This window comes from Dermacentor albipictus, chromosome 10 (assembly GCF_038994185.2).
Source record: "Dermacentor albipictus isolate Rhodes 1998 colony chromosome 10, USDA_Dalb.pri_finalv2, whole genome shotgun sequence".
In the NCBI taxonomy this organism is placed as follows: domain Eukaryota; kingdom Metazoa; phylum Arthropoda; class Arachnida; order Ixodida; family Ixodidae; genus Dermacentor; species Dermacentor albipictus.
Window position 1 is genome coordinate 40,354,148 of NC_091830.1, and position 23,322 is coordinate 40,377,469.

A 23,322-nucleotide genomic window follows, 5' to 3' on the forward strand; every position below is an offset into this window, starting at 1 on the left:
GTTGATATGCAGCAAAATAGGCAAGTCATAGATGTTTGCTTTTAAACACATCTCCTTCTTTGTGCTGTTTTTCCGCCGCGGGAAGGGCGGGGTAACATTTTCGCTGTTGTAAGCAAACCACAAACGCAATTCTTTGTTTTTTGTTTTTTTTGCAGAAGCCGACTTAGGTGAGTAGGCATTTAGCTGACTAGAGGAAAAGGTTTAAGTGCCTGACTGTAGGCATTTGGCAGAAGGCTGACTGTTAAATAATGGAGTTTATTTTCTCCTGCCCCTCTCGGCACTCTATGACACCATCCTAGACAGCGCTGCGCATGGGTGACAGTAAATGCGGAACATGTGGCCAATACAAGCACGGTCGACCAACAACGTCATGCGTATTAAAGCAGCGCTTTGAATCAAGACCACATTAACGCCAAACCTCAACGAAGCAGATGTTCTGGGAGTGGGCTCTCTGCAACACAGCAAAGCTTAATCGTAGCGCAGTGCGAACAGCGCGGCCACAGGGTTTGGTGAATCCTTCTTCTGGCGATTCTAACGGACAGTTACTTCAGCACCTGCGCATATCTTCTCGTCGTGTCTTACGCAGGATACGTTATCACAGGATGCTCGACACACTGCACTTTCCTGTCCTGCGGCAAAACTCTGCCGCGCACAGCGCGCAGAAAAGAGTTCCTATCCTGACGTGCGGTGCGCTCCGCCTGAGGAACAGTCGCACCTCTGCCGAATTCGTGGACACGTATCCCAGCGACGGTAACGATTCCACCATCACGTTGAGGTCTTCCTCGTCGAGTCCGTGGTGCTCCAACGGGTGGTCCAGACGCAGCTCCAGGCTCCTGAGAGACGTCAGCGACGTCTTGGGGAACCCCCGTGACAGGAACATCCGGGACACCTCGGTGGAACCGAGCTTGAGGTACTCCAGCTCAGGACACTCGGACAGCAGGCACTGCAGGGTCACGGGCGTCGCCCACGTGATCCTGAGAGCGACCAGGTTTCGAAATGCGCTCGACTTGACCTCTTCGTCCAGGACGTGGCAGTGGTCCAGGGACAGCAGGCGCAGGGTCTTCTCCCCTGTCTTGGCGACCTTGTTGAGGTCGACGTCCTTGAAGTTCTTGAGGGTCAGCGCCGAGAGGTCGAACTTCTTGAGGGCCGGCACGACGCTCGAGAACGGGCAGAAGGCCGTCGTGACGGGCTCGTAGGAAACACACAACTTGGAGGGTGCGTTGAACTCGGTCAGTTCCTGGACAGGGTCCGGGGAATCGACCGCTAGGTACACGAGTCCAGCTTCGGGACACATTTCGGCGGCGCGCTTGACCTGATCGGCACTGGCGGGAACAAATGACTCAACGCCGCCATCGTGACCATAGGCGTAACCGCCAAGCACGACGACGAGCAGGTTCCCGATGGCTGAGCGTAGCTCGTTGTTATCTTGAGCGGCGTCCAAAGCAGGGAGGATGTCTGCCGCCAGTAAGCGTAGCTGCAGAGCCAAGGAAAGCAAATTTAAAAAGCAGCCAGAGACATTTTAAATCCGCTCGTATGCACTAGAAAATTTGGAGTTTGTTAAAAATGCTTACGAGTCAGCAATGTTTCGAACGTGTGGACACCTATGGAAGGTTCGGAAACCACTGCGCAAGGCCTGTTGAGCCATCAAAGGCGCAGGGCGTTTACGAGCCCTCGCACTCTTCGCCCGGGGAGTGGGATACCGACCACGTGACTATTACACTCCAATGCTTCGAGCTTCGCTGTGTGGCCGATTGCCACTTCCTCGACGATATCGATGTTTGAAGGATTGTCGTGCGGCTGCTCTGTCCGTGTGAAATACGGGATATGTGGCGTCAAACCGAGAAACTCTGCAAGGCGTCCATAAACGAAAGAGGCAGGAGACGTCGCATCGCACAAAAGAGATGGGGAAACTCGGTGAATGTTTTGTCCAGCTCTGTGGCGTCTGAACATTGGACGAAAAGTATACAGTAAGGCCATGTTCCTTCGGATCTTCAAGCGTGACAATTAAGTCAAAGTTTTAGGGCCGCGTCCTTTAACGACTGATTTTATTTACCTCTCATTTCGCTCAGTGTCATTGGTTCCGATGCCACCACGCTGCTATTATCAGTGTGATGGACCACGTGCGCGATGGGCGATTAGAAATGAATAATGAAAAGAAAACATGCGAAGTGGTTCAATCTACTGACACGTGCCTTTGAGGATTTGCAGTTGTGACCCTCAAATGACGAGTGTTAAAGCGTTTCGGTTGGCGCAAACCTACCATGATACCATCGTTGTACGTTCTATACACTGAGGCAAAGAATTCTAGAGAGACATGTAGCAGAGTCGGCAACCGTCGAAAATTTGATCTGCGGGTGAACCACGTCGGCTTTTATGCTTGACTCACCGAAGGTTCCAGTGTAATCGCTGGTGCCGCTTGACTTCCAGAAAGTACTACACAATTCACGTCGTGCATACAATAAGATTACAAATATTACGTGCATACAAACAATCACAGACCATGACAATCTAGACAAGCGCAAATGAAACCAAACCAAGCCAACCAAACAAGCGCGAGCGAGAGCTGATGCGAGCAGACGATAATACGAAACTAATAGTCCGATTGACACCAGATACGAGTACGCATCGAGCGGTCGGGCGAGTCCGCATGAAACTAGTTTCCCGGGCGCACGTTACTGAAGGGGCCGCTGTCATTGGTGTCCGCCGTTCGCGGTTCGCGTCTTCCATCTGCCGCTTCGCGTTCGTTCTTTCCTCTTTTGCTATTGTGCTCGTTCCCTTGCCGACGCTCGCCGCAGGAATGGGCCATCAAGAGTTGCACTCTAAAGAAAACATAGCGTAGTAAGGGCAAAGGAGAAGTGGAGACAAGACAAACACTGACTTAGAGCTAACATTTTATTGCGGATCCTGAGCATACAATACACCCTTCTGAATCTGCAAAAAGAAAAGAACAGAAGGGCAAGAAGGTAAACTGCGACGTGCCGTCTATGCCGAGCATTCAAACTCTTTCTTTGATAAAGCCACTGACAGCCAAATGACGCACTCATCTCCTGCCCGTGCTATTTCGGTGCTCTACACAGTTTCCCTGGTAAAGCTGCTGCGGTGGCGATACACGACGAGGGCATATGGCGGCGGGTTCAAATCCCGGCCCCGGCTGCTTCAACCCGATGTGAGTGGAATGCCCAAACGAATGCAGAGTCGACCAGTTCTTTAACGTTGCCGCGCGAGTGTCGACTGGCCTAAGGAGCCTACATGAAAGCTCTGTTCTTGCATGTAGGCTAGACTGGCCGGCCGGTCAGCGCCTTCTAACAGCCCGAAGCCACGTGATCAGAAAGAGTAGCGCATGCGCACAAAGTTCACTCGAAGCCCAAGTTTCATCTGCAAGGCTCTTCCCACTGTTGTGACAACACGTCACTGCCGCGAATAAGCTTCCCTGCTTATCAGTGACAGCAAGTGCGCGTTAATCCTGACGCGTGTTTTTATAATATATGCCGCTGTAGTCCACGTCCACCGTAAAAATATATATACGATACAATTGCATTGCAACTTTACACGCTTTGTTCAATATTTTCCTGTGCATGTGCACTAGAGCACCACAGGCAAAAAAATATCACCGATTATTAGGATGTTCTCTAATGCGGAATTAGAGCGCAGCTTGCTTGCTGCGCTCAAATTAGCTCACGTTAGCTTGCTGGTATACACCACAGAACTCCAAGTGTCGTTTACACAGCCTCGACCCATCACTGAAACTTACGTTACCAGCGAACCTTCCACGACGTGACGCCACACTACTGTGTCGGCTGTGGGTAGGAGTAGCATTCACCAAGTCCTACAGCTATCGTATTGGAATGGCGGATTCACCAATGTGCGCTAAGTGCAAGTGTGAAGAGACCATCAGTCACCTTCTGTGCCACTGTTCTCGCTTCGATAATCAACGTGAGACTCTCCAGTGTGCCTTAAATAGACTGGATGACAGGCCATTTACGGAAGCGAAGATCTTGGGAGTCTGGCCTCACAGTTCATTGGCCCAGAAAGCAGTTCGAGCACTTTTTCGCTACCTGAGGGCAATAGACTTGAGTGCCCGACTATAGACATCCTACACCTAAGTTCTCTCTCTCCCTTTTTCACTCCCCATTCCCCTCCCCAAGTGTAGGGTAGCAAATTGGACTCAGTCTGGTTAACCTCCCCGCCTTTCCGTCTTCCCTTCTGTCTTCCCTTCTCTCTCTCTCTGAGCGCAGCCTTACACGTGTTTTCATTTCGCGATATATTGGCAATCTCGCGTGGCACGTTGTAAACAGAGCGGAGCGTGGCGCGACTGTCCCTCTAACTTGGAAACCGCGATAGCAAGCGCATGGGTTGACGCGTGGGCGCAATTCACAACAGCCGCCGCCGACAGACCTCTCAGACGATGCGCGATACTCTGGCGCCATCTCGTAGCCATCGTCGCTGCACTACGCTTTTCTCCTCACGTTTTAGTCATACCCTCCTCCGCTTTCCACCTCATGGTTCGCTGCACCTTCCTCTCCACTTTCCTCCTCGCCTTAAAAGGCGCTTACCGGTTGGCCTCGACACTCGCGTGGTACTGTTAAAGAATCGGTCGACTGTACATTGTGCATTAGATGAACGTGAAAGAACCCCAGGTGGTAAAACTAATCAGGAGTCGCCGACTAAGGCGTGACCCATAATCACACCATAGTTTTGGGATGTCACACCCCTGAATTTATGTAAATGTTCTAAATTGTTTCTTTGTATTTCGAGTTGCAGAAACCTATTCTTTTTCTACTCTTCAAAATTTGGTGTGTAAAAATTATTAGCCCAAATAAAGAATCTGCTCCCTAAAAATTCTACTTTCAACTTCTTTTCTTTTCAATACAGCCTCATCGAATTGGTCCAATGGATACCCAGGAAAACAATTTTTCTCTTCCCACGTACATGTCTTTGGATACGAATACATGAAACATAGCCTCCTTTAATAGCTGAGCAGGAATAATCAGTGGATACAAGGTGCTCACTTTCTTTGCTGAAACAAAAACAAAAACAGGCAATAAAGCAAGACAAAGCATTGGGTAAATAAATTTTCACGTATGACCAAGATGCACGAATTCCGAGAAAAAGGTGCAGTGTGAAGCAGCAGGCCCTAGCAAGCTACCGCTCAGGCCTACTTTTCAACCTTTTTGTATATATATATATATATATATATATATATATATATATACACCTTTTTCGCACTGTCTTTTTCTCCGAGGCGAGTGAAAGTGGACGAAAACACAACATACCACAGGTGGGAGCCGAACCCATACGTTTTGCCGCTAAACGTCCACCGAGAGCATAGGTCGGCATGCTCACTGACGAGCACGCTGACTTTACATCGAGCATCCACACGCTACACCCTAAACCACCCTTACGAGGCGTGGGATACAGTATTATTTGTTACGAACAGTGTCTATGGAAGTGAGTCTGAACTGGGGAGGGTGGCGGGTAACGTGGGTTTGAATTGGAGTGGGTTATGGTGAGTTTCACTGGACGTGAGTATAACCGTGAGCGACTGTCGGCGAGTGTGAGCGGACGTGAGCACGCATGCAATTCAATGCCGGTGAGTGGGAGCATAGGCGTTACTGCAAGCTTGACAGTGGCGTGCCGGTAAGTGCAAACGGAAGGGTCTATGGACGCGAGTGAGTGACGGTGAGGACGAGTGGGTGAGAGTAGGGACGTGAGTTAGTACCGACGAGTGTTAGTGTGAGTGAGTACACGGTTGCTAAAATATTGGTGAGCGAGTATACATGATTACCAGGTAATTTCGCCGATTTATGTCTGAGAGCGTAACGTATATGTACACCCGCTCGCAAAAGTTTACGGACCACAGGATGTTGGAAAATGTTCAATTCTCGAGCAGCCTGTAGCAGTAGCCATTAATACTGTATATGGAGATGTTCGTAGCATATTCTAGTGGAGGCCCGAAATGCTAATATTAGGCTGTGTTGTGAGGCTGCGGAGATATCCAAATTTTTCTCAGGTTTCGTGGTCCGTAATATTTTGTGGCCGGTTGCACATGCAAATATGTTTTCTTCAATACACTCGAATTTTGCCTCCACAGGAGGCGGTAGCAGTCTTAGTGTGATGTCAAAGCGCTCATCGCGTTCCCGAGGCCGCGCTGTGCAGCCGAGACGAGGTGGTTCTCACGTTCGGGCAAGCCAGCAGGAGGTCGGTCACCGCGTCGCCGTAGACGGCCAGCCCGGTGTCCTCGTGGTCGGCGAAGTTTCCCTCCAGGTGCGCGAGGTGGTGCGGCTCGTTCCTGGCGGCGTAGACGAGTCCCTCGTCGCTGTCGCTCAGGTCGTGCTTGAGGGTGATGCGCCCGGTGCGCGGGAACAGTTCCAGCAGCTCGGACAGCGTGTTCCGGTTGTGGTACACGTAGATGGCCGGAGTGCCGTCCAAGACGTGTGCGGCGGCCTCGGCAAACTCCGGCCGAGAGCTGGGCAACAACGGCAGCTTATTAGTGGCCACGCAGATAGGCAAGTGTATACCGAGCGTTTCGGTAACGGTTGTCTTCAGCTAATGAAAAAAAAAATTTACTCGCCATGCTGGCCCTGCCGAAGTGGATGCCCAGTGAAGTTGTTGAAAACCACCACTATAACTTCTGAGAGACGTATGCAATGCTTTAGAATATTCATCGCTTTAGAATAATGGTAGTAATGGTAATTTAGACTTGTGGTAGTAATGGGAGTAACGGTAATTTTGACAGCACGCCGCAACCTAGAGCGGTGCTGCAACAATGAAATCAGTTGCTAGGCTGGTTATCTTACATACGGAGGACTAGTGACGTCACTCCCCACACCACAAGCTGCCGTCGGCGCGGCGGCTTGCGAAACAGTAATCTTATCCTGGAAACGTATGCGGGGAGCACTACGTGCTTCGCATTGTTATCAGGATCGTCTTATCATCAATTATATGGTTCGGGTGGTTGTTTTGTGATTGTTCTTTACTGAAACGTATGCTGCTCTGTACGCCTGTATGCGTGATTCAAAAGATATATGCACTGTTCGCTTCACTTTGCTGACTTCTTGAAGCCTCTGCCTTACGGGAGTACGAGCCACTGTTTGTGGCCCTGCACTGCCACGGGGATGGGCCTACATTTTTGCTGACGGACGCGAACACAAAAAATGCAAATCCACTAGATGCTAACAGCTTCGCTGTAATGTCAACGACTGGATGCCACAACATGGTCGTTTTAGAGAAGTGCGGTCGTTTGAGCTAGTTGATCACCGTACAAGCTATGCTGCGCTACAGTGGTAAGACAAAGAAGGACAGCACAAGAAAGACATTTAACAGTTATGTTTGCTAATGAAGGTAATCATCAACCGTATCCTAATTCATACCCAACACAGGGGGAAGCGCTTTCCAGCGATCTCAAATTACCCCAGCATCGCGTTCTAATTGCTCCCCTATTGCGGCACTACTACTACTACTACTGATACTACTACTACTACTGCTGATAATCGTTAGCCTGTTTTAGGTCTACGCACTTCATGGCGAAGGGCTGTGCTAATGATCTCCGCTGACTCTTGCATTGCGTCATAGGCGTCCGCCCTTGCGTCCTACTATTACACCCTCAATCTCGTTCCACATAGGTTCCACTAGGTAGGACATATCTACAAAAATGTTCCACTTAGTGTAATTTATGCGGTGCTTACGAGCGCACTACTACTGCTACTACTACTACTATTACCACTTCTACTACTACTACTACCACTACTACTACTACTACTACTACTACTACTACTACTACTACTACTACTACTACTACTACTACTTTACTATGGTGTAAAGGTTATAGACAATGGATAAGGCGCCCCAGTAAAGGCTGGCGAACGTTTCGACAGGAGGACATATATCTTCTCTTTTCCTATCGAAACGTTGGCCAGCCTTTCCTGAGGCACCTTTTCCCTTGTTTGTATCATTTATACCACGGCCTGCTACTCCATCCGGCATCCTCCTCCTTCTTGATTTTTTAATGCCACTGTTCTACTATAGCACGGCTTCACAATACCTGAAGGCGTCGCATCCGGAGAACGTGGCGAAGGCGAAGCGGTGCGCGGCCAGCTCGTGTCGCCTGGCGATGAACGCGTCCTGCCCCATTCGCAGCCGGGACGGGTGAGGCGCCTCGACGCCCTCGGGCAGCGGGTGCGAGTCGAGCCAGGGCTCGACCAGGCCCAGCTGGATGTGGTCCGTCTCGCGCGTCAGTTCGTCGTCCCACTCGACGAGCTCGTCGCTCCACGACGACGTCGGCATGTCCCTCGCTGTCCGCGTTCACTTCTTCTCAGGGGTCACTGCGCGTCATCAAAGGGCGTGAGCGAACGGCTCATGGCGCGCACTCAATTATTTCGTTGCGCGTGCTCTAGCGGGAGTGAATGAGACGGGCGGTCGCACCTGCAGATCCACGTCAAAGGCGATGGGTCCGCGTTTGACAAGGGCGTGAGAAGGCCTGAGGATACGCGACTGCTACTCATTAACTCATTGCAGCGACTGCTGCTCATTAACTCATTACAGCGACTGCTACTCATTAACTCATTACAGCGACAGCTGTGCGTTACGTGATCATGATGATCAACATCTTCTTTTAATTCAGGGATCGTAACTGCGTCCCGAAACTGTGCAGCGAGTTACGAGGGACGACGTGTGGAGGGCTACGAAGTACTTTTGACAAGCTGCGGTTGTTTCACGTGCGCGTGAATGTAAATACACGAGCGTTCTTGCGTTTCGCGGATGTCGAAATGCGGCCGCCGCTGCTGCGTGTGGAACCCGGGTCCTGCTGCTCGGTGTCGGAACTCCCTAGTCATTGAGCCACCGTGGCCGGCGGAGGTGATCGTTAGAGCACAGCCGGTAAAGCATGATGACTGTAATCATAATCTCATTTATGCCGGTACTGGAAGCAAATTTCTTCTAGCGAACAGCAAAGGGGGTCACTTATAGTTGAATTGCCGTTACCCTCAGCGATGCATTGCTTTTTCTAAACTAAAACTGGCCAGAGGACGCAAAGGTTGCTTAGAACCAGTAGGTGCCTAATTTCGCTCTATAACAAAGTTGGCGAGTCGAACGTAAGGAAAATTACAGAAGAATAAAAATGGGTTGTAGCCTTTTTGGAGCGCATATGAAAGACCTTAGCATATCATGACCGAAAGCTTGCCGTTATCCTTGACAAGTGTACAACCACGGCATTCTACAGGTACTTACATACGGGCCAGGAAGTTGGAGTCCAAGAAAAAAGCATGAAAACATGCTAAGGACTTCACTACGAGCGACGGAACAAAATATTCTGGCAGGGCCCCTATCTCACGGCCGTTAAAGCGATCGATATTGAAGCAATGCAAAGACACATCGCACTGCCAACGCTGAAACGTGTGTGCAACCGCGAATCTCTCTCTCGCTTCCCAATGCGTACTGTGCGGCATCTGGCGGTGCCGCCTCGAAGTCCGCGCGCGGCGTGGGGTCGACTCCGCCGAGCGCTAGAGATATCCTAAATGTTCAAAATTTTCTAATCGCACTGAAATTAATATCGCATTAAACTTTCCTGCCTGGACCAAAAAGGTCTGCAGTATCATGTAAATAAAATAATACCACCGATCTGTACTATGTTTTAGTAAAGTTGCGATCGGTGGACTATAACAAGAGATTAGAGGAATTGAGGCCAAATGGACGCGGCCGATGTTCTAGTTGACAATACGAGAAAACCATGAAGGTAACTATGCAATGCATGGAGCAGATTAGTATTGTTCTGTTGGAGTTGCGGAATGAGTGCCAAGAGAATGGAAGCGCAATCGAGGGCGGCAGCAAAGTAGGTGTTGTGATGAAGTTAGAAAATTCGCAGGCACAACCTGGAATCAGCCAGCGCAAGGTAGGGATAATTGGATAAGTGGACATACATATAAAATTCCTGATAATTAGGATGATGATAAACTCAGATCAAATATTGGCCTTTGAAGAGTTCAATAACTTACTGCGTACGGGAGCGCGACAGACAACGGGAAAACTGGAGATACACACGTATGCATACAAGGCTGTATTACTACACGCCAGCTATCCTTGCAGTCTGTTCTTAGAAGAGCCGTACAGATATCTACTGCATAAACACAAACGAGTATACTCACGCGTTACCACTACAGTCTTCAGCGTGACAAGCTCGAGACCAACTTGGAAAGTAGTGAACCTCCTCTTACTGCTTATCGGGTTTTACGACGCGTTGTTCTACGCATGCTCGCAGGACATGGACGTGCCAACAACTTGGCGCTGAATTTTGAGTAGCCGTCTAACAACAGCACTTAGTTTAACGCCTCGTTGGGTCAGCGCGTTCGCAAACACAAGGTGTTTCTCACGTGACCGACCATTAAAGACCCGCGCCGCTGTGTCCATTAACGCCGCCCGCAAAGTGGTTAGCACATGCGCGCAATAATAATAATAAAAAAACACTCTTGCAAGCTTCTACAATGTGTCGGACGTTGTGCTTTCTGCGTAAACAGAAACGCAGCGCGAACGCGTGAGGCAATAAATGAGGCAATAAGAGCAATGAATGCCCTTAATGGTATGTTTTGTATTCGCTCATAGCATCGGTGAACTCGTGCTACATACTGGGTGTCCCAACTTACATGCACCAAGATTATGCAAACGCCACGTATTTGGATAGAACCAAGGCAGTGTTGTTTGCCGTCGCCTGGCGATGCTCAGATTATTATTATTTCTGCATCCCGCCTAATTAAATAATTAGTCTTCATTGATTAATAAACTTCTCAATTATTGCAGTTAGATGAAAAGTATCAATGAGAAAATTGTAGGGCTAGATGAAAAACTCCGGATACACATTTCTGTTGGTCAATACGTGCGACATAAAAGTGTTTTTCCGAGCATGAAAGAAGCACGCGAACATACACAAGATCGCCGCGCGACTTGAACTCGAGGACACCTGGTGCGATTGGAGACTAGGCGTTACAATAGCAAGAGCTCTGTGGCGCAACCCACCACCCCGTTCCAAAGGGGACGCTCATAACATCCATCCATCCAGCCGACTAGGCAAGGCCTAGGTCAATCACGTGAGGCGAACGTGAACGAAAGCTGATCGCGCGTTTCGAACAATTCTATCCGTTCGGGCCCCCTGGTAACTGCCACTAGGCGTGCGCCTATAATTGGCCAATTACTGTTACATAAAGGATATAGAATCCTGGACTATCTATTTACATGTGCGTCGCAATTCTCGGTGCATGAAGCTCTTATCGCCATTTTTCCTTTTTTCCTTGTTTTCTTTTTATTAATTTACAAAAGAAAACAAGCCACGGAGACCAAAGCCAGAGACGTTATTCATGCCTGACTAAGGCATACAGCCCCAATATAACCAACAAAAGCAAGCATAGTCAGTTTAGGTTGCACTGGTAATTACATAGCCTTCGTCCTGCAGATATCATTGCGTCGACGCTGGACAGACTTACATGTATGTATGAGATTTAGTTTTATAACATTTCTTCAAACACTTCACAAAAGCTTCACTTCAAATTTATTCCAAGACGCGCATTGGATCTGCGTATCTTTAAATATTGTTAGTGTAAACGTGCAGATTGCTGTATTGAACGTGTTGCGACAGATGGCCGCGTCACCGGTGGCAATGGATAGCCTGACGACAATGATGACTTCTGCAGACAAACCCGAACCAGTCATGAGGAGCCAGCAGGTATTGCTTCGAAAGGCGAGAATGGGGAGGGCTTATTGTTCGTTCGCTAAACTACTTAGTAGACATCGACGACAGGTAGCGCACCTTACACATGGGAAATACGCGTGCGTTGAATCAAAACAAGTGTTTTCGTATATGCGTTTAATTGCGCAGTTAGTAATGGCACGTCCACATCACGGGAAACACAGATCGCCTGTTTATTGGCAAGCGTCGGCGCGTTGGTCTTTGAGCTAGCTCCCGCGTTAAGGGGCTCATTAAAGAGGAATACATTAAGTTAGGCTGTGTTAGTTAACCGCGCTTACGCAATGGAAGAACCGCCGCTCTTTTGGTACGCCACAAAAGCCGCGGAAAATAAGAGACGGCAGCCGATGCTGTACCCAACTTCCTGCACCTCGCAAGCCATGTCGTCACGAATTTCGGCGGCCTCTACTCGGGTGTTATTAACGATCTATTTGCCAAAAAATGACTGCAGTGACTTCTAAAGGAAATAAAGACTTAAAGTATAGCAAGTCTCCAGAACTTCTAGGTTAAAACGGCCTAAGTACGAGACTACCTTGAAAATTATGACGTCACACTAACTACCGGCGCAGAGTTTTCTGCGGGAAATAAAAAAAAGAAAAATAAAGTGTGGCTTTAATTTTCGTTACTAATAATCTGCCATTTTCCTTCAAAGGTATGAAAATAGAGTTTAGAAAGAAAAGTAAGCGTGACTAATCTAAACTTACTTAGTAGTTGATCTTTAAAAACGATTCGCCTCCTTTGTCGAACATTGACTGCCCTGACTCAGGTGTTGAGCGGCAGCAATGACGCGTCAAAGGGTGCAACCTTGAAACACTTCCTGTGTTTATGGCGAAACTGCGCAGCACTTTGTGCAAGTGAAATGATAATAGTAATTGATGAACGTTTGCGTCCGAAGGCCGAGGCACCGTAAGGAGGAGACTCCCGGGATAGTCGTGACTTCCTGGTCACTCCTATAGGGGTTCACTCATACCGACGTACACGAGCGTTCTTGCATTCCGCCCCTGTAGCATTGCTGGCCGGTGTGGCTGGGAGTCGAGCCCTCTACCTACAGCACAACGGCGTAGCCGATGAGCCATCGTAGCGGGTCTGTGGTGAAGCTGGCCTTTGTGTCACGCTCGTAACGTCATTTACTGGAATGATTGATTTGCGCTGCTAACAGGTCAAAGTGAGAAACGACGCTAGAAGGCTACGAAACGCATGTTTTCCGTCTCATGGTCAGTTCGTCTGTACACGTCTTCACCTGTTCTGACGAAGCCAATACACGACTAGCTTAATTTAACAGAAATAGATGCAATGAGGTTCTCGTGCGGTGGATAATGCCATGATATCACATTAGCTGAACTGCTGGAACAGGGGCACACTAGCTGCCAGTCAAACTGCCGAATGATGTTAGCCAATTAACAAAATTTTATCAATTAACTTTTGCATATTCCCTTTGGAGAACATGTAAATTTAGCGCCACTGAAGCGGAGAAGTGTTCCAGTAGTTTCAAGTGAGAAAATGTCCCGTGCTTAGAGCCTGTTACAAGATGTACGCTATGAAAATATGTGGTGAAAGCCCGTGGGGTACTCGTAAGCACTTGTCGACACTATTGAAAAAAAAGAAGCGCATTAAAAGGAAAGCTATTAAAATGGTTGCTGTCAACACTATCATCATAATGCACATCGTCATAATCATTATGGATATTTTTTATGCAATGCCCTCAATATTTCGCAGCAGAACCCCCTTGCCTTTGTATATTCCATCGGTTGTGTCACCATTCGCCCCACTACAGCTTCATTTTTTCCCAGTTATCATCATTAGTCTTTGCACTGCGTGGTGACTGTTTCAAAGTGAAACGTATTCCATACAATGCACATTTTATGCATAGCTATTTATTCCTCGTACCATTATCAATTGGAACAGCTTGCCATGCCATAGCCACACAAATCGATCTTGCACATTTCGACAAGCATCTGCTAATGCTTAGACATCTCTATTTTGTACAAGCTTTATGTATACATATATTTTTGCTCCGCATCCTTCAGGTTTCAAACACGTACATGCATTTGATCAAACACTACTTTTACTTGTTACATCAGTTTAGTGTATTGTAATGTACGCTCTAACAGCTGTTGAGCATTGGTAGTTTTGTATCCTAGCTTCTATTTAAATTTCCAGTGATGGTTACTGACTATAATTTTTTGCCTACCTGCAGTGTGTGTTATTTCGTGCAATATATGACTTAGTATGTTTCTATTCGTTCGGTTTGTCCTGTTTTCGCCGGGGGGTTCTTTTTTTGTTATTGCAACCCTCTCCACCCACTGCAATGCCGCCATTAGAAGGCCTCCATGGATACCACTGAGAAAACACTCCAAATATCTCACTTACCACCACCTGAAGTAGCAACACACGCTTATACCGATATTCGGCTTCGTGGAATCCCGTCGCCTTCCTTGTGTGCTTTCGCGGTTATAATTGGTCAGCTGAAGAAGCTTCGAGTAACAGCGTTTAGCCTTGTGCCCGGCAACATCTTCGAGAACTCGCACAAGGCGACACGCGGTATCAAAGGGTATAGACACGCGTTAATGACAGGCTTCCACACCTCATTTGTATTCCGATCTCTCGCCCCCGAGCTGCAAGTGTTGTACGGGGCTTCAACCATATTCGGCGGCAGCCATCGGCATAAAGAAATAGCTCCCGCGCTGGCACCGCACTTCACCGGCAGGGTCAAGCGAAACAAGCTACCCCCCCCCCCCCACCCTCCTCTTTTTTTTCCCTTTTTTTCTGTCGCCTCTGATCTTTGCCGAGCGGAAACCGGCTTCGCGAGCAGTTGGGCTCAGGCGACTCTTCCTTCGAGCCGGCCGCTGTTCAAGGCTTTCTTATTTGTCCTCTCTGCTTCCTTTTAGAGAGTCGCAAATGCATAGTTGCGCGATCATTTGGAGTTTCTCGTACGCGTCGTTAAGAAGCAAGCAGCCCTCGCATCTCACCATGAGGAGAAGCGGTCGCAATGGGAAGAGCTTTGAGGGAAGGGCTAATTGCCTAAATTGAAGAGTTAGTGGCCCAGCTCCGCACGTAGCGTCGAATGCGCTGACACCATAGCAGCGAGATGCGATGATGCGAAGGGAGTAAGCGTGTGTAAGAAATATAGCACAAGCCGCTACGGTGTGTAAGGAAGTTGGGGGAGGGTGGAAGACACAAACAAAGGAGAGAGGATGGTGATGAGCACGGAGGGCGTAGGAAGAATTTGTGTATAAGTTGGGATTGGTCGGTGTGGGCCGAATTGTTTTGCGTACAGGTTGTGAACGGGGAGAAAGACGCGAGTAGCCATCATGTGTAGACCATCGTGTGCAACTGCGGGATCTCCGGAGCTATAAAGGTGGTATTATACAAAGTGGTTTTCGTGTAGTACGAACCGAACTTCCTGAATAAAGAAAGAATGTGCGGGATCGTTAGATGTACGACGTAATTGTTTGTGTACCGCATGTGAAGGAAAGGAAGACGAGAGCCACCTTTGTGTCTTGCGCTAAGTTCTGCAACGGTTATACGGCTGTAGTTATACAATGTAGTCAAATACAGGCACACTTAAAGAAAGGTAATAAAATTTGGTGCGTCCTAATAAATAGCTTAGTAGCTAATGATACATTGTCCGTATTCACCGTAAGCTAATTGAAACAACTTTCTTTCTCGTGCGTTTGCATAGTCAAGTAATTATTGAAGACCAATCACGTAATTAGAAATACTTATTGCTTTGTTCTCTATCTCTGTGTGTGGCTTCTTAGAGCTGCTGGGACTCGCGATGCAAATGCACCCCAGTCAAGTTTCCCGTCCTTCCATAGTACATCTTATCATGTTTCCGTTTGGTATCGCAATGCTTATGGTTTCAAGTACGGTCATAGTCCTCGTGCTGGCATTCGCTTCCGGGCAGATTTTGTTTTCATTACTATATTTACCACGACAGTGTAATGCCGGCATTTTACTGTTTGCTATGCCTCCATTCTTCGTTCCAATAATTTTCTTTTCTGCGGGATTATTCCCCTAGCCTTCACTTACATATGTGTATGCCGGCTTATAGTCGGGTGAGAACTACGGCTAATTGGTAGCGGGATAAAAATAAATAAATCAACCCCCCCCCCCCCCCCCCCCCTGTAGCTGGAATCAATAGTGATACGCCCTCTTGCCCGCTAGCGCACGAAAGTTGCAAGATAGGAGGGTGACGAGCGGTCGTTGTCACTTAGGGCCGGACGTGAAAATGAACGGATGATTTCTTTGGGCAGCGGGAACAAAAGTTACACCGCAGCAACTATTAATTGGCTGCATCATGTGCAAGTTCTTCCCTGAAAGCGGCAAACGAGGAGGGAAAAGATGAAGAAAGGAAATGAAAAAGTAAAAAAAAAATTGAAAGAATTCAGGCCAGAAATCAGAAACGAAAGAAGGAACGAAGGAAGGAAAAAGAAGGAGGGAGCAAAGGGGAAAAATTATGAGGGCCGAAGAATGAAGGAAAGCAGTAAAGAAAGCAGAAAAGAAATAAGTTAGCAAAGAACACAAATAAAAGAAACGTAATAGGAAAGCCAGAAAAAATGAACAGACAAGGAACTAAGGAGAGAAGAAAGAAAGGAGAGAAGATGAATAAATAAAAAATAAACAACAGCAAGGGAAGAAAGAAAGAAAGGAAGGAAGAAATAAGTCGAGGGTAAGTTCAAGCAGTTCAAGCTTCGTTGTTCGCCGTTGAGTCAGTTGTAGAAAGAACGCGTTACAAACAAGTGTCGAAAGGATCCATGAGAGTTTCCTCTCTGTTTATTGCTGTTTGCATTGCAACTATTCGCTTCTGTCAGCACTCGAGAAACTTCGCTCAAGTATGGCAGTTGCGCCCTTTGAGCGCAAAAAGCGCACGACAGAGCAATCGCTCACGACGTTCCACGAGAGCCCCAGTTCAGCCACCCTTGTGCGAGCAGTAATTAGCGAGAGGGCGGCTGAAGTCATCGGAGGAACGCTTCTACTTTGCTTTAGCGCAGGCAGGACAACACGTACACACAAATGCACATTCAACCAAAAACACAGCGCTATGTGTTTGTCTAGTGTGCCTTTATGTGTTCCCGTCGTTCTGCCTGCGCCATAAGAATGCAGAAGATGCCGTACCAGCAAGCCCATGTAGCTACCTTCCCCGGGGCTGAACAGTTGCGTAAGTTGGAATGCACCACCCTCGGGAGCCTTTATCTCTTTACCGGCGATAGCGTCATTGAGCTAAGAAAGATTATTTAGCGGAATTCCTTTTTTTTTACGCGCCAACTTCCATGCTTGACAATAATGCATACGGCTGTTGCTCCACGCTCCCTTTCCCCTCACCCTCGCTTGCAAACTCCCAGCCCCGCCTACCGCCCTACCCTTACAAAATGACCAGAAAATAAAAAAGGAAGAAAGAGAAAAAAAATCAACTAACCAACATTATTCTACTCCATGTGGTCGTTTCTGGAACATTGAACTTACTACGACGGAGATTCCTATCGTTATGGCATATTGAGCCCTGAAATATGACAGCTTCTGTCTTTTCTGCAATCCTACTTAACGACTCTTTCAAAATGGTCCAGCAAATGGCAGATGAAAAGTATTACCGAGAAAACGAAACGGATCAATTTTTTTATATTTTTGCCTAACGAGTACCTAACTAACAATTCTGCAGTTGAAACAGTTTGGTCGATTAAATACTTAGGAGTGCTGCTTAATTAGAATCTAGAGTGTAATGATCATCTAAAATTAAAGACTACCAAAGCTTTTAGAAAGCTTGGCGTTCCAAAACGTCGCCTACTCCTTGATAATTCCGACAGTAAAGTCGAGGCATTTAATTCGCTAAATAAACCATCATTAGAGTACCCTTCTAAAATATGGCATCCACATCAAGCTTACTTTACCAACATGCTGGAATCAATTCAAAGTAAAGCCTCTAGATTCATCTTGTCCTGATATTCTCATTATCACAGTGTGTCATCTATAAAAAGAACGCTTCGGATTTTACCTTTCGTAATACGCAGAATATATTCACGATTATCCTTTTTTCAGAGTGTTTATTACCATGACAGTGCCTTTTCACGCAAATTCATTCATTCAGCAGCCCACATCTCCACCCGTAATCACCACGAACTCAAGGTACACCCACCTTTCGCACGGACTAAGAAATATTCACACTCATCTTTAGTCTTATCACTAAATGAATAGAACGATCTTCGCAATTGATTGCCAACATTAATGAATTATCTTCTTTCCAATAGGCTTTACCAACCTATCTTAATGAGCAAACCTGCCATACCAGCTTATCTTTTCTAAACTACCATGCTATCCTGCTTGAGCACCTCACTAACTTTGATGACTGTCATGCATATGTTGCATTATTTTAATAGTGTTGTAGTTCGACCTTGGGTTATTGCGTTATATAATCATTACGTGATGCTACTTCTAGATGCACAGTGTCTCTTTAATGCTGAAAAGAGCTCTGTTCTTCATTTGTGTTTTGATCTTTATGCTTATAACCTCCTTTTGAACTTTCTTGTTCAATAGGCGTTGTTCAAAAGGACACGGCGCTGAGGAAGGCCTCACTAGGACGGCGATAGGTGTACGACAACGGTGAGGACAGACAACGGTGACGTCACTGCGACGACGGTGACGTCACTGCGATGACGGCATTACGTCAGCGAATCGAAGGTGGCCTAATAGATCGCACGTTTGCGCTCGATGTCGAATCTTTGGGGGGGGGGGGGGTTAGATGTCTTTTTCAGACACCTACCCAGGAAAGTTGATTATGATGAGAATGGTGACGGTGCCTCCTACAGAGTCCGCAAAATATCGGTTTGAACACCCTCGACAGATATCACCGTAAAGGTCACGCATTGCGCCCCGTGAGCAAGCCTGTCAGCAGAAGCTGGGGTTCCGCTTGACGTAACCGGCAATACCGTGGGAGCTACCACTGTGAGATATTAACGCGATAGCGTTAAGGAGCTCGTGTCGCAGAAAAGCCGGTGTCGTCGGCGTCGGTGTCAGCGTTTGCGGCGTTGACCGTGAGCGATAAATCACGGCAGGCGCTTCATAAATAAAAAGCAACTTCCAACATTGGCCCGGTGGGATTCGAACCAGGGTCTCCGGAGTGTGAGACGGAGACGCTACCACTCAGCCACGAGTTCGATGCTTCCAAGCGGTGCAAACGCGCCTCTAGTGAATGCGGTGTTGCCTTCGAAACGAGCCGTGTAAAGTTATACTGCGGTGTATATCGGTAATTATGAACATGTAACGTACAGAAGTCACAATTACACGAGTTGCGAAGTGCGTTTCCGCTGCATTTCTTCTGCGCTTTCCGCACACGCAGAGCCATCTTGCGGCAAACACAGAAGACCCCCTCCTCTCAATGTACGGCGCTGCCCCGACAGGAGGCGCGCCGCGCGCGCATTGGGACCGCTGCCAGGCGCGTCGCGGGACTCCCTCTCCCCTGACGACGCTTCGCCGTGCTCCCGGTTTAGATAACTATCTATCTCTCTGCCCGTGCCGATCACGACGTTTGGCTGGCGTAGATCGTTTCCCCTCCGAGACACCGAGTTCTTTGGTTCGTTCCGTTCGCTCAGGCGCACGTTTCGTTGCCGCGCCGAACGCTGCGTTGCTCGACGCTCACCGCGTGATAGGTGGGCGCTAAGTCCGATGCGGGGCGCATCGTAAGTGATCGCTGTGCCGTAGCGCATTGTCTTATACCCCTTGGCGGGTTTACGGGAACGCTGTCGCGTCCCACTCTTGAAGGCGAAGCTTAAGCGTCCTCCAATTTTTGTCATGCAGCACGAAATTGTTGCAAGAATTATCAGCACATAATGAAGCGAAAAAAAAGTTCATTTAGGGACAATTTTTTGGAGCCCCGTATCGCACTGTGTTCCCTCAACAGCAACCTCACATGCGACCTGAGCAAAAAAGAAAGAGAGAGAGAGCGAAAAATAAGAGAGGCGAATATGCATTCTGAAGCATTCGGTGTCGTTGAGTAATCCCGCCGCACAGTATCAGTGCCTGTGGAACTTTTCAGCCAGGTATCAAGTCACCGGTTCTGTTTCCGGCGGTGGCGATGGCATTCCTCTTGTAGCGGAACATAAAGCTCTCGTGCGCTTAGATATACTTGCACGCTAAAAAGCCGAAACTCATGTTGAGCCCTGCACTACGGCGCTTCTCCTAAGCAATGTGTTGTTTTGGAATCAGTCAGTAAGTCCGTCCGTCAATCAATCAATCAATCAATCAATCAATCAATCAATCAATCAATCAATCAATCTTGTCTTCTCATTACACAGGCTCACTGAAGTGAATGCTAACTACAAGGCCATTCGTCACAAAAGTAACAAAGCCCCCAGACAACTCTATCCGTGGAGTGCAGTTTTAAAGGAAACCCAGACGCGCATCACGCCGAAGGTTCCCGACGACGGCTACTGCGGAGAAACCTTGATCGGGCTTTGACGTAACAGTGCTTTCATTGTCATGCATGCCAGACGAGGTCGTATCGCCGTCGCGAGGCAATGGACGTCGTTTTTCCTCGTGCGAAGAGAAAAATACGAGCCGCTTAGGTTTGCCTCTGCATATCGTCAGGCGCAGTTAAAGATCAGATGGATCCGAAGATACTTTAACCAGACCACGTTTCGTCGGCTGTGAAAGTTATCAGCCGCGCGCTGCGTCGAAGTTGTTTCGTGCAAGGCTGCGTTCACCGACCTTCGTTCTGCAGCTTAGCACAAGGTCGCGGGTGCGATTCGCAGTCGCGTTCCTGCGACAAGGAAATATAAAATTTCGATTGGAGGTTCTACGTGGATCCTGAAGAACGTCGGTTTATCAAAGTAACGGACCGTGTTATAAAATTCAGGGCTGTTTTTTAACAGGCTGCGTGAATTGCTGATATGAGTAAAGCTTAGCATGGTTAGGGACGTTTAATCTAACAGACCGCCGAAAGGGGGAAAGCATTTGCCGACATTTCATACGGCGTATCTTTGAGGAACAGGCTCATCACATCGGATGCTTTGCCAGTGGTTTCGTCCCTATGATCTCACGGAAAATGTTTGCTCCTGTGCTTCTTACCGTATGGTGGCTTCTATTCGCATAGGTAGCGGAAAGCGGCTTGGACAAAATGTTTGGTGTTTCACGGGAACACAGAAGGAGTCAATTGGGACAGGAAGGCAACAGACCTCTTGGCCTAATTTTATGCCCGTAAAATTTTCTAATTTCATCACACCAACTGATGCCCTCATCGACTTTGCGTCCTTTGCCTTGGTATCCCTTCTGTAACTCTGATGGACCATCTATAAATCATGTCTAATATATAAATATTTGTATTGATGATCTGTATATCAAGATATCAATTGACCATCAATAAAAGCAACACAACGACAGAACAAAAAGAAAAGAGGTAGGCTCAACTGGGCGCACGAAAAGGACAATATAGCGTTGCATACAAGAAGTTAGTACAAATATAGACTTATGAACAAAACGTCTTTCTTACATTATGTTAATACATCCCGCCGCCCCCTTCCCCCCACCAAAAAATAAATAAATACACTTGTCCTATTTTTTTCTGTGCTATCAAAGCGCCCTTTTACAACGCAGCTGGGATGACTGCGTAAAGTGTTTTCGTGGGCCTGATGGTATGCTACGTTACTCAAAACAGCATAATAAATACGGAGTCATAGACAACGATAGCGACAAGAACAAACGCTACACTAACAACCTGTAAGTCCGTGGTTTGTCCTGTCACCCGCTCTATGCTTCTCATCGTATTTCTTGGCTTACAATAGCTCTGTTTTTGTAGATTAGTTACGGCTGCTTGCTCGAGAAAAGTGAGATGATCGCCACTTAGGAGACCAGCAGCTATAGAACCAAGGTCGAAGATGGAAAATTGCGACAAGGAGTAAGGTGCCAAGCTCTCCCGTAGACCTCCGGCCACGGAGTCTAAAAACTGCGCAGTTCCTGTATTGCGTCGAGATGCTCACATTAGAACCGAAGGGGGCGGACGAGATGTTGTCGAAGCTGAAGTGCCTCCCGCGTGGAAAAACAAGCCCGGCTGCCGCACCATCTTGAAGTACACAAGAACGTGTCACCTTATGCTGCTGCTTCGCTGTTTGTGGTGTAGGATGATTAGTGAGATTCCCGCCAATCGTTAAAAGAAAAAAAAAGACAATAGAAAGGTAAACTGCATCTTACTTCCAAAACTAAAGAAAAAAAACTTTGTTTCCCTTTTGCTCAAAGGGTGGCAGTTTTTCGCCAGGCCGACGAGGATTCGTAGCAGTCTATTGGATTAAAGAGTCGCGATCGTAAAATAAACTCCAACTCTGCCGGAAAACTCTAGCGTGAGAACAACCCGGCTGATGTAATGCAACGATTCCTATGGCTCGGTTCAATTAATTTCGCACGATCCACCGTTCACAACCGGTCCATCTCGCATAATTAACACTTGCGGCGCTCCGTCCGGACATCCGACGAAGCGTGAAAAAAGGAACCGCCGTTGTAACGAAATTCCTACATTATCCCATGTCCTGTACTCGGTCCTTCGCAGCATTGAAGGTGGGAGTACCACTGCAAAGTCCGCAAACCAGGGCACTGGCCTTAACGCTGTCGACAGGGTACGCCCGTTCTGCATCACCGAGTGCGAGTTCCAGTCAAACGAATGATGCCTTTTCTCTTTGAAGAAACCGTTCGATCTCGGCGGTGGCCAATCCTGGCGCAACTCTCGCAAAGCGGTCGCGTATCAAAGCGAACGCGAGATCGGCGCGAAATTATTGAAATGTATCGTTCGACACGAGCAATCGTCAGGGCTAGGCGCAGCTGTGACGGTGAAACGGATCACGTACCCAACTCTTACCTCATGGGATCGCGGCCTGGAGCGCTCGGACAGCGAAGCGTGCTCGACGCGTTCCTCCGAAGATATCGTCCCGCCGTCGTGGACGCCGCTTCAGAAGGCGCCGCCGTCGGCCGGGACGCGTCAGTCGTCGTTGGCGCCCCAAGCACGTTTTTTGTTTCAACCGGCAGGAGAGCAACCTCGCGCGTGTAGGCAGCCTGCCAGCGCCGCACTGCCGTGCTTTTGGCGGACGCCTTGTCGAAGCCCGTATAGTGGGTGGTTGGAGGAAGGGAAAGGGAAGGAGGTGGCATTTCCCTTGCCTTCTTTTCTCTTTGTCTTCTTCTTTCCTCTCGGCGCCAACTCCGTGGCGGCAGAGATCAACGCACTCGCTCGAATGCAGACATCGAACGCCGGCACACGGACGGGGAAGCGTACACAAACACACTGACACACACACAAACACACACACACACACAAACACACTGACGCACACACACGCACGCACACACACACACACACACACACACACACACACACACACACACACACACACACACACACACACACACACACACACACACAACTACAGTGTACTGTAGTTGCATGTAGTACGCTGTTCCCTTTCCCCATCTATTTCCCTTTCCAGTTCGCTGTGACTCAAATGTGGTACACAGAGAACAAGCGCCAACTTTCATCCTGCGAGGAACGGGTGAGCTCGTGCGCTCGTATTACAAGAAAACAAAAACATGAAAAAAAACATTGCATGAACAACGAAGTGCTG

General features: G+C 48.0%; 1 protein-coding gene across 1 annotated transcript; it reads right to left on the bottom strand.

Moving 5' to 3' along the window:
* Positions 1–234: 234 nt before the first annotated feature.
* LOC135907338 (uncharacterized) lies at positions 235–22,932 on the bottom strand. Its single transcript, XM_065439021.2, has 4 exons — positions 22,566–22,932; positions 8,042–8,321; positions 6,178–6,466; positions 235–1,474 (listed from the first exon to the last, which is right to left on the bottom strand). The coding sequence occupies exons 2-4, from the start codon at positions 8,281–8,283 to the stop codon at positions 596–598; spliced, it is 1,410 nt and encodes a 469-aa protein (XP_065295093.1). The 5' UTR covers positions 8,284–8,321; positions 22,566–22,932; the 3' UTR covers positions 235–595.
* Positions 22,933–23,322: the final 390 nt, after the last annotated feature.

What these genes read in the sequence shown, in the direction of transcription:
- LOC135907338 (XM_065439021.2), bottom strand. Translation starts at nt 8,283, where the DNA reads ATGCCGACGTCGTCGTGGAGCGACGAGCTCGTCGAGTGGGACGACGAA. An exon ending in TCCGGATGCGACGCCTTCAG is followed by an intron (nt 6,467 to 8,041) that starts GTATTGTGAAGC and finishes GTTGTTGCCCAG; the next exon opens with CTCTCGGCCGGAGTTTGCCG. An exon ending in TCCTGCTGGCTTGCCCGAAC is followed by an intron (nt 1,475 to 6,177) that starts GTGAGAACCACC and finishes TTGGCTCTGCAG; the next exon opens with CTACGCTTACTGGCGGCAGA.